The sequence below is a fragment of the Corvus brachyrhynchos genome, unplaced genomic scaffold (assembly GCF_000691975.1).
Source record: "Corvus brachyrhynchos isolate BGI_N302 unplaced genomic scaffold, ASM69197v1 scaffold32, whole genome shotgun sequence".
Taxonomy (NCBI): Eukaryota; Metazoa; Chordata; class Aves; order Passeriformes; family Corvidae; genus Corvus; species Corvus brachyrhynchos.
Genome location: NW_008237919.1, coordinates 527159 through 539113, shown reverse-complemented (window position 1 = coordinate 539113; position 11955 = coordinate 527159). Strand labels below are relative to the sequence as shown.

The 11955-nt window shown below is 40.2% G+C and overlaps 1 protein-coding gene across 1 annotated transcript in view; it reads left to right on the top strand.

Moving 5' to 3' along the window:
* The window catches only part of ST7 (suppression of tumorigenicity 7), a 55595-nt gene continuing 43640 nt past the window's right edge, over window positions 1-11955 (top strand). Inside the window, exons 1-6 of the mRNA XM_017733078.1 lie at window positions 1-32; window positions 4155-4209; window positions 4782-4897; window positions 6040-6115; window positions 8591-8745; window positions 11773-11870. Of these exons, the coding sequence (XP_017588567.1) occupies window positions 4825-4897; window positions 6040-6115; window positions 8591-8745; window positions 11773-11870 (402 nt within the window). The 5' untranslated portion in view covers window positions 1-32; window positions 4155-4209; window positions 4782-4824. The remainder of the gene's footprint in view (window positions 33-4154; window positions 4210-4781; window positions 4898-6039; window positions 6116-8590; window positions 8746-11772; window positions 11871-11955) is intronic.

Genomic DNA, 11955 nt, shown 5'->3' with positions numbered 1-11955 from the left:
GGACGCGGACTCGAACCGCCAGAGCGTCTCAGGTGAGCGGCACAGCGCCGGCGGCGGCCTTGGGCTCCTGCTCCGGCCAAGTAAAAGGCGGAGCTGCTTCTTTAATTGCTAATTGCATCCTTCCAAATTCATGCGGTGTGTTTTGCGCAGGCTGCGCGGTTAATGTATTTATTTTCTCCTTGTTCTGAAAACCCTGCGAAATAGTGCGTGCCCTTTCTGCAGTATCCTTTGTCCAGCGAAAGGGCTGCAAAGATGATCAAGGGGCTGGAGGCCTTACGAGGAAAGGCTCAGGGAGTTGGGCCTGTTCAGCCTCGAGAATAGACAACTGAGAGGGGACCTCATCAATGTCTATCTGCAGAGAGGGTGTCAATGGGACGGAGCTTGGTGATGCTGAGCAATAGGACAAAACGCAGCAGGCAGAAACTCATGCACAGAAAGTTCCACCTGAGTATTAGGAAGAACTTCTTTACTGTGCAGGTGACTGTGCACTGGAACAGATTGCCCAGAGAGGTTGTGGAGTCTCCCTCACTGGAGATATTCTAGAAACATCTGGATGCAATCCTGTGCCATGTGTTCTGAGATGACCCCACTTGAGCAGGAAGGTTGGACGAGGTGACCCACTGTGGTCCCTTCCAACTCAACCAATTGTCTGATTCTGTGATTCTAAAGGCAGGTAGTATTTTTACTGGAATGATTTTAAGTAATAACAAAGTTGTTAAAAATCAGACAAAGAAGTCAGAAATGTCCATCTAGTTTTGCATCACTTTGTTTTTTAGATAATGTAAATAGTATGTAAACAACATTTGGATTTCACTTCAGTAAGTGGAAGCATGGTGACTTTTAACAGCTTAAGGGCTAGTTATGTTCCTAACTCTGCTACGGATTTGATTTGCAACTTTGGGCAAGTCCTAACATAGACAGGCGTTTTTAAAAGGCCTCCAGTTTAGGAGGCATGATTTCAGGCATTTGTGACCTGATTTTTACAAGCTTCCAGGCATTCACAGCCCCTACAAGTTTCAGTGCAAGGAGTGAAGGTGTCTGACCCTAAGCCATTCAAGCCTGAGGCACTTTGAATCAGGTGCCTGGTTGCCTGGGCGATGGTTCCTCTGAGAGACAGGCCAGCCTGCCTAAAATGAATCAGCCCCCCAAGCACTGAAATCTTTGGACTGAAGGAGCCCCAGGGGAACTTGACTCCCTACTAGGGTGACTTAGCTGCCTGGGGAGAAGGAATTGAAAAATTAGCCCATGAGTGGTGAAAATGCTGCTATGCTATTGCTTCTGGCTTGAGTGGGCCTTACTCACCGTTTAAAGTCAGGGCAGGAGCATCTGGGTTTGAGTTCCTCATCTGTAAAATGAAGTTTATGTGTCTCTGCCCTAACTTGGCTTACAGGCCATAATCTTAATATTGGAAATTAATTAGGGCCCCTAGAATCAATTACAATTTTATTAAATTTATTTCCTCTGCAGACTTTTAGAATATATCAGAATTTACAAGTGAAGAAAAGTGAATGAAAAGAAAAAATTCACTTATGGAGGAAATATTGTTCAGCAGCTGAGCTGCCTATGTCTGTACCTGGCAGATTTTATTTCTGCTCTTCAGTGTGCATGAAAACAAACAAACAAAAATTAGCTTTGAACTCACATGTTAAATAAAATAGGTGGCCTCACAAAACCTTGTTTTTTACTGAGTCATTAGGGAAGGCTTCATATAGCACAGCAAATTCAGCTGTTGTCATTCTCATCTGAAGAGAGGCTGTGAATAGCGGCACTGCATGGTTCAGGATATTAGATTTGGGTGAACTGGCAGAAAGCATGGGATGGCTTGGAAACACCTGTGTGCACTCATCAGTGTGCTCAGTCACACTTCAGCAGCTCCTGTAATTTTAAAGAAGAAGGCACGGTATTTTGACTAATGAGGTTCACACAAGCATCTTGGCTTTTCTGGTACAAAGAAATAGTCAAGGAGTGTGTTTGCTTTCAGTGCATTGACACTGAGCTGGGACTCTCGGTGTCACTACACAGTGTGTCTGTATGGATAGCCTGTTATTTGTGCCTTCAGAAAGGTATCAGTGCTCAAAATGTGATCATTGAAAAAGTCTCTGAAAGGTTAAAATAAGGACATAGTTATATTATTGGTTTGTAATACAACAGAAAAGGCAACCTTTTTGGTTTACTATGCATTTACACTGGGATATTTCTTTTACTATCCAACAAGGTGGAGATGGCTTTTTCTCTTGGCTCAGCGTGTGTTCCTATATAGATGTTTGACTAAGATAGAATGTTGCAGTAGAAACTTTTGCCTTTAGAAAGGTAAGAAGAATGATGTTGTACTGAGACTGTGGTGTTAGCAGGTACCAAGACAAAAGGAACAAGAGAACACCATGTTTAACTAGGCAGACAGATGCTAAAACATCCCCAGGACATGAAGGTGGTAATAAAAGGCCTTCTTTACCTCCTCCTTTTGTTCCCCAGTTCAACCTTTCCCTGCTACTGTGCCAAAATACCACATACTTTGATAAAGCATAACGACCTGAATTCAAATAAGATGAACAAAAAGTGTCACTGCAATCACACAGTTGTTACCTAATCTCATTGGCTGCAGAGTAAGTCAAGACATTGAATTACACCTCTGGAACTGAGAAGTCTGATGTTGATTTAATATTTGCAATGGTTGGAAAGTCATATTATGTAAAAACTGTCGGATTGAAGCTTGTCAAACAGCCATACCCTCTGGCTGCACAACAGAGCAGCTGAATGTCGATCAGGCACTTCTGCTGAGTAAACCAGTGGAACTTTCTAATATTAGCTGCCTGCTGAAATGGATGGTTGAAAGATACACTCTTAAAGTCTGCCTGTTCCTCTGTCTGTTCCATGCACTTGCTGGGCAGGCAGTAAACTGAGGGCCCACCTCCTATGCCACTTGACTAGTTTCTGTGTTGCTGAGGGTGTCCTTATGTTACTGTGAATAATTTATGTAAAATGTTTTCTGTCCATGCCCCATTCCATAAGAAAAGAGGAGGACTTGACTTGCTGTTCAGTACTTCTTTTTTTAACGGAACAGGCATAAAGGGAACAGGCATATTGTTACCATAAAGATACCCTTCTGACTCAATATTCTACCAGAAAACTGTTGGTTTGATCTCTTTAGAAATGATGTCACAAAATTTCATAGGGAGGAATGTGCTGGTTAACTTTTTTTAGTGGAAAGCAGGTGATGAAATGCTGGAGGGCCAGTGCTACTGATGAGTTTTTGCAGAGCACCATGTGAGGGGTCATCCAGTAGCAGATTTGTGATGGAATGACATGCTGCCTCTCAGTGAGTCTTTATGCAAATAGTGGGGTTTATTCTGGTCTCACCTTCACTGGAGTGAATTGTCTTTGTTGAAATTAAGAAAATTAATCTGGTGTTAAATTAAAGGAAAAGCCAGACTCAAGACCTCACTGTTCCAAAGGCTATACAATTTGATTATATTTTTTTTTAATTTTTGCCTTAAATTACATTGTTGATTTCCATATTGCTTACTTCTTGCAGTGTGAAAAATTCACCATTTTTCCCCCTGAGGGAAATTTATAAAATGTTTTTAATATTCTGAAACCTTTGCAATGCAACCAACTTTTCTCTGCCAATCAATTTCAGCATCTGCTTGTAACTTAAGTAAGATCAGCAGATGTTTCCATGGATTTTTACTCCACAAACTAAGGAGGAATTAAATTTGGCAACTGTAGCTGAGATTCTCCGTGATTTACAGCATTATCTGGACAGTGGTGTTTTTCCAGGGAAATAACAAGTCTGTAGAGACCGAGTTAATTGCTGTTTTTCAGTGCAATAACCCAGTGTGATCCCTCTTCAGTTCTGCATTATGGTAAATGTGAGTCCTGGCACAAATCAGTATTATCTTTTCATGTGGCATTTGGGGCTTTGTTAGTGGTTATTTGTCTGGAATGATTACATTTGTTGACACTAATTTATAATTAAATTATTATTTAAGAAAGGAAGAACTACCTTCAATGCTATTGATGGGTTTTTCCATTTGCACCTATAAAAAATAAGTCATTTGATAAGGCTCATTGTATGGTAACTGATGTTTTTTATAAACCTCAAGTACCATTGTAATTTGGGAGAGATTCATTATGTGTGTGTCTGCTTCTTACAGAATGCAAAGTCTGGCGAAATCCTTTAAATCTGTTCAGAGGAGCTGAATATAATCGGTAGGTGCTACAAAATTACAGTTTTCAGGCACAGTACTGGCTTAAGGAGCTTAACTGTACTTTTCCATTAATCTAACTTAAGAGATGAAAAAACAAAATCCACTGGGTATACATGCACTCATGTCAGTTTTTCTCTAATTCATAAAATGTTTCCAAATGAAAAGGAATTTAAATTCATGCTGATGCACTTGTTATTTCTCCAATTTTTGGCAACCTTATTAAAAACTATGGAGAAACCTAAGTGTGTTGTACCTGGTGTTAATGCAGCAATTCTGTTCAAATCCATTATAGCAAACAACCTAATGAATTCCATATAGGTTTCATGGAGTCCTAAGGTTTGAATATATGTGTTACCAAGTTGCAGTGTGTATTTTTCAGCATCCTCATTAGCTTAGGTTCAGCTACTGTTGCTCCATCACAGTACAGTGAAGTGCAATGTATATGGGTTAGAAGATTGGCCAGGTGAACTTATTTGGCCATGCCCATCTCAAAGGTCTAGGATTCTTTTCTGGATTCATTTTGGCATGTGTGACCTCATTAACCAAAATGTCTTCTTGTTGACATGTTTGCAGGTATACATGGGTAACAGGAAGAGAACCTTTGACTTACTACGATATGAATCTTTCGGCACAGGACCATCAGACATTCTTTACATGTGACACAGATCATTTACGGCCTGCAGATGCTAGTAAGAGACCTTGTGAACAAATGCTTTTGCTAATAGGTTAATGGCTGATTTAAACTGATGCAGGAAAAATGCAGTGAGACATCAGTTCTTTCGCATAGATAAGAAAAGGCAGAAGTTTATCATGCTGAGAAAGCCATTATTGTTGAATTTATAGAATTCTAGATCTGAACAAGTGTCTGTATATGTAAGCTATCTAATTTATGTTGCTGTGTTGTTCTGCTATGTTGCTGAAGTCATTCAAGGTACCATTTAAAAGTGTAAAGGCTTGTTCCTTTCCTTCTCTTTCTTGCATTGGCTTCAAACATATAGTTTAATTTGCCTCCAGCTGCAGTGTAGTAGGTTGAGTTACATTATCCAGGTTCTGTTTAGTTTACGCTGACAGGAGAGAGAGCTGATGTAAAATTTGAGGCCTGTGTTTCATTCCCTGAAATGAAGCTCTGTAAAAAATGAGAATGGCACATTTACAACTGACTTTGTATAAGCAGCTTTAGTTGTGTTAAGCCTGTACTGTGAAGTCCACATGCAGACTTTGATTGTACTAAAAATGTACAACAATGATTTCAATCATTAGAATTTGCCTCTGAAAAGATAAATCTTTGTCTCTTAGGAAGGGAGAGATACTAACAGTTGGATGCTTCATTCTGAAGGCATAATTACTGTGCTTTTTTTGACACATGAGAAACATGAATCCTGTTTTCTGAACTCAGTGGTGTAATTATGAGGTGGTAATATTAGCCTGGAAGTTGTTTCCATTTAACATTCACGTAAAGCAACAGCACAATAAGGAGCTAAAATAAGAATCCCAACTATCCCTTTATTGTTTTTTTCCCTGTGGAATCTACTACACCAAGAGAAAGTAGCTGCTTGTCACCTCTATACTTGGCAGCACAGACAGCCTGATGTCTCAGCCAGACTTTCTCCTGGAAAAAGGTTTAATTAAATGAAAGAAGAAAAAGCGCTGAGTACTTGGGACAAAAGCTCCTGTTCGTTATGTAATTTTTTGAATGATCACTGAGCTATATGAAATACTCTGTAGTGAGTCAGGCTGAGACCAATAAATTCTGTTGTTATGGTGCAGTAGATTCTCCTTGTTAATCCTGTAATAACTGATATTCCTCTCTTCTCCTTTGTTTATTGAATAGTAATGCAAAAAGCCTGGAGAGAGAGAAACCCTCAAGCCCGAATTTCTGCAGCACACGAAGCTTTGGAATTAAATGAGTGAGTGACAACAACATTAACATTTATTTCCTGTCTTTTAAAAATCCATTTGATGATATTTTAAGGCAGGGGGTTTGCTATAGTAACTTCTAACCATGATTACAGGCCTGTCAAAGGAAGGCCTACAACAGAAGGAAAACAGCACAGCTGCATGTTGTGCTAGCTACCCAGAAGATCCTTAGGGTAATGATGACAATGGGAGTCTTCTCATTGATGTCAGCAGGCTTTGGAACAGCATAGAAAAATGTTAATTAAGTTACCTCCTGATGAGCATATGAAATATGCATTTATGGGATGGAGAGCTCCCTTTTGGATTTCTCAGTCATCAAGAACAGAAGCAAGAAAGAAGAGACTCATAAACACATTCTAAAATATTCATTTCATAGTACAAGAGAATATGATGTAATTTGCTGTGACCTTTGGTCTTTGAGTCCATTACTTATTTTTTTAATGAGAAGCGTAGTATTTTGAGATCCCACAATAAACTCAGTGCTGTGATGATTTACTGGCATGGCAAACTGTATAAATGTTGCTGACATGCATAAAGGGAATCCCTTAGGTTACTGAACTGAGATTACTGCATTTTAGAATTCCATAAACTGGCGCTTTACAGATTGTCCTTCATGTGTTTCATCAGAAGAAGAGAAAGAATTGTTTCTTCTTGTATAGTGATTTAACTGAGAGACCATGCAGCATAAAAGGGTGAAATGAGCTATTAGACTGTCCCACTCACACTTCACAGAATTACAGAATGGTTGAGGTTAGCAGGGGTCTCTGGAGGTCAGTATCCAACCCCTCCCTTCAAACAGGGCCACCTGTTTGCACAGGACCATGTCCAGCAGGTTTTTGAATACCTCCAAGGAGGGAGACTTGACAACTTCCTTGGACAGCTTATGGCAGTGCTCAGTCACCTTTACAGTAAAAAAAGTGTTTCTGAGGTTCAGGGGGAACCTCCTGTGTCTCATTTTGTGCCCATTGCCTCTGGTCCTGTCACTGGGAACCACTAAAAAGAACCTGACACTGTCCTCTTTGCCCCCTCACTTCAGGTATTTACAAACTTTGACAATTCCCCCCAAAGCCTTTTCTTCTCCAGAATGAACAGTTGCAGCTCTCTGAGCCTTTTCTCATATGTGAGATGCCCCAGTCCCTAATCACCTTTGTGGCCCTTCATTGGACTCTCTGCAGTATGTGCATGTCCCTCTTGTACTGAGGAACTCAGAACTGGACACAGCACACCCACACGTGGCCTCATCAGGGCTGGCTAGAGGGGAAGGATCACCTCCCTCACTAGTGGAAATACCTCTAGTGCAGGTCTGCTGCAGGGGCACGTTGCTGTTTTGGTTTTTGCTTGGTCTGGGTTGGGTTTTCTTTGTTGTTGTTTTAGCTCTACAACTACATTTATAGTCCATTCTTTTTATATTCCAATTAAATGCAGTTCTGTTGATTCCTTTATGCTATTACAGTAAAGGAAACAGTTTATATTAAAACAATAGTGCATAAAACTAGTCTTGATTTCCAGAAGGAGTTGTAGAGATGTAGGCTTAGTGAGACAGTGCTTTACTTTCTGGGACAGCTGTCAGTAGGTGTACTCACGGGCTGAGTGATATAGTACCTGAAGATGAGAGTTGTGGTGTTGTTGACAGAATATTTATTTGATGCTTCCGGCCCATCGTGGTTGGAGGCCGCTGCGTCCTCCTGGAAAGCATCCCAGATGAGGCTGCTTTGGCTATGCACCACACCAGCACTCAGCCTCTGCCCAACAGCGCTGGGCTATGCCCACAGAAGCCACGCACACGTACACCACCGGAAAGTTGCTGAGTGCGTCACCAAGAATAAAGAGGCGGCAGGGGTCCTTCACACAGAGTTCCGCAGGAGGTTACTGCCATGGAAGGGTTCCGAGGGTGAAGAGCCAAGAATACAGGAGGGCCCAGGGTATAAGTATGAGGGTGACACGGGGCGGAGAGAGGGCCAGGGACCAATGGAGAAAGAGCCAAGGGGAGGAGCCTAGGCGGGGCCAGGGTACACAACCCAAGGGGGAAACATGGAGGGGGGAGCCAAGGACCAAGAGCTAAAGGGAAAGCGGGGAAGGGAAAACATTCCAGGACATGAACTTATAAGGGGTCCAGGGGGTGGAGAGTTAGCAAACCAATCAGGGTAACAGAACTGGGGTACATTAACAAAAAGTGACAGCACCTTGGGAGAGGCGCTTTCGATCACCCTGCCTTAAGGCTTACCCAAGGGGGTTGATTCAAACTTTGGGGCTGTCTCGCCATCCCCAGGCCCCCCAGCTCACAGGCTGCCTGTGCCACAGGGGCAGCCACTGCAACATTTATTCATCAGAATAATTCATCAGAAAGGTACATGGACAAAATTTCCTTGCCTCTGTATTTAGCACATCCTTTCCAGTCTGCATGTCTTCATACAGTTTTTATGTCATGGACCTTTCTCATGGTTTTTCATCTGATATTTTTGCAGGTGTGCTACTGCTTATATTCTCTTAGCTGAAGAGGAAGCGACAACAATTGTAGAAGCAGAGAAGCTGTTCAAGCAGGCTCTGAAAGCTGGAGAGGGCTGTTACAGGCGCAGTCAGCAGCTACAGCACCACGGTGCCCAATATGAAGCCCAACACAGTAAGTTTCTTAGGAGGGAGAGAAGTTCCAAGGAGTTCTTTGGATTTGGGGGTTTGGTTTTTTTGTTTTCCCCCTAAGAACTAATCACTCAGTGTTTGACATTGGCTAAAATATGGCCCTAGAGCCAGACTCTTCTGTTTTAGTGTTTTTGCTTGATTCTGTTGCTGAGCTATCAATGCTCAGATTATAGACATACCTTTATTTTGTAATGGCAGAAAATATTGTAGCATGTACTTAACAGAAAAGAAAAGGTATCAGAGCCAAAGAGATATAATATTCAGAAAAAGCTGGACACCATTTAAGGAAGTTACCTTTAGCCATTTTTCAAACCCGGGTTCATGTTGTGAAAAGGCAGTAAAGAATGGTGGAAACAGGAGTGAAGTGATGCTTTGCCTGCTTTTTTCCATCAGCTCTGAGGGTAAATGCTTACACTGTTGTTCCGTGTAAAAGTTAATGAGACCAATTAGCCAGTGGGACATTTGAAGTTAGTTGCATTTGTTAAGAAAGGTCACAGAAACAAAAATTAACAACTGAAATAATAAAGTACTTTAATTGAAAGTCTAGATTTTTATTACTTTTAAAAAAACTTTGAATAAGCATGTCTATCTGCTGTTTTATTTATTAAATACTCCTAAAATCTAAGAAAGTACAATCACTGACAGTAAATGACCAAAAAGATAATAAAACAAACAGTCAAGGTTATTTCTAGACTACAGTGGCTACCTTAGGCAAAAATAACACCAAATAATTACATAAATACAATCACTAGCATATTTTTGGTCATCTTCAGGTTTCTTAGGACCTAAATTCACAGCCTCTGGCTATCTTACATAATTTGAAGATTACTGATAAAAATTGCACATAGTAAAATTGTCTGTGATCCCTGATTTCAAAAGTGTCTGCAAGTCTATACCTGAAAACCTGAGGTTTCATAAAGCTTGGGGGTAGTATTTTAAGCATTTGTTGGTTGTAAAACTATATTTAGGATGATTTGTTCATTTTTGCTGGAAGTAAAAATATAGAGTAGCTGAGCCCTTGAAGCAATTTTTGTGCTGTAGCAGGTTTATGGTTGTCTATGAAACCTTAATTTGTGGACTCAATCCATCCTGAGTGCAGCAATTCTATGAAGAGTACACAGTAAGTAGTTAGTAAGAACTCCCATGATGTTTTTGTCCAAGGTAACCTGAGAAAGTTTGTGCAGGCAGATACAAGTATGGTATTTCCGTAACCTGTGTGTGCTAGATGGCTACTGTCATCATCAGGTTTGACACCCTGAACCTTCAGTACTTCAGCAGAGGAAGTAACCCATTGAATCACAAAACTGAGTGCATTGTCACAGAGCAGGGAGGCTGAAAAGTGACTGCCAGCTCTGGCTGTGTCTTCAGGAGGATCTTCAGGAGGGGCTAGATCATCCCACATCTCTGTACCACCCGGTGTCCCCTTGAAAATGTCAGTGTGCACCCACAGAAATTAGAGAAGCTCCAGCCTCAGATGTTGCCTTGGACACAGGGGCTTCATGTAGAATTCTTTTGATTATATGCTGGACTTTTGCATGGTTTACAAAGGTGGAGAGGAGGGACTGTGGACACGTGTTGCAGTTCCATGGTTCTGAGAAGTCTTGGAGTCCGTTTCTGGTCTTCAAAGTGGATTCTGGGATGAAAAGTGGGCGTTTCATCTTTTAAAGGTGAAAAACACTGTAATCTCTTAAACAGTAACATATTATTCTATGTTTCTGTTTATTCATGTGTTCCACCTCCTTCATAGCATATTTTGTTAGACTATAAATTTTGAGAGTAAATAATGACTTTGAGTACCCAACTTGCCCTCTTTCAAAAGGTGCTAGTTTATAGAAAGTAAGGGCAATCTTATTTTTAAGGTTGCTCATGTTAGGCATCCCAAGTCATTAGTAACCTCAGAGAATTTTGGCCTGAAAGATTATCTTGATTTCATAGTAAGTAAATGCCTTTTGACAATTCCTGCTCAAAATCCTGAAAAGAAGCTTAACCTGAAATGTATACCTCATAGCACACTACATAAACATGTTGAAACAGATGTAACTTAATAAATTGTGTATTCAATATATAGGAATCAATAAAGAGATAAGGAATTAGGTAATACAGAATACAGCTAAAGAAATTCTTCCCTCCCTTATTTATCTTTTTCGTCTAAAGTAAGTCCTTTCAACCTGCTGCTTAATCTATTCGAAAATTTTAATCACAGCTTTAAAACGGTTCATAGGTACTTGGAATGTTTTCAGCACATGTTGTTCTTATTATGAAAGGCTTGAAAATTTTAGGAATAGGCTAAAATCTTTACAGACCAGATGCTATACACAAAGATAATTTGTAGCAGGTGTCTTACGTTTTCATGATTCAGTAATTTTGTAGATGGTTATCTGCCCGCTTATTTCCTGTTAGTCCAGAAGCATTTTAAGAGTTCACATTCGAAGTGAATGAGGATTGAAAGGAGTAAGAATTCTCCAAGAGAATAATTATCACCGCTGTTTAGTTTCTGTTGTCTTTGCTGTTAGGGAATCTTCTAGCACACAGGACTGTCATATCTGAAACATGTTAATTTGCCATCCATAATTTGTGGTGTGAGGAATTTGAAGATGGCAGTTGGGTAATGAGTAAAGGCTGTAAACAGAAAGTTCAGTGTATACTTACCTTCTAATCATTAAGAAAAAGATTGTTAGAGGATGAGGATTTGCTTTAATACTTCCTGTTGACAAGCATGTACGTAATAACTGTACCTTCAGATCTGCTTATATTTCACCAGTGCAAGGCCAACCCAAGAGTACTTATTTATACCACTGTAAATCTGGATTAATTCCACTGATTTCTGTAATGCCACATCTAAATCTTCAGAATTTGGTAACTTTTTATCAAATTCTTGTGAAAGCATTGGTGGTAGCGAGTAAGAAAAAAATTGAAAGAAAAATGTGTTTCCTTTTGTATTGGAATACTATAAATGAACCTTTGTTTTATCTTTTTTATCTTAATGCTCTTTCTTTTTCCTCTTGTACAGGAAGGGACACCAATGTGTTAGTATATATTAAAAGAAGGCTGGCAATGTGTGCAAGGAAACTGGGGAGGACCAGGGAAGCAGTAAAAATGATGAGAGATGTGAGTTTGTATTTCTTTCACATGTGATATTTACATAATAGTAGTATAGAAATTATACATTTTCTTGCAAGTTAGCAGCCATTCC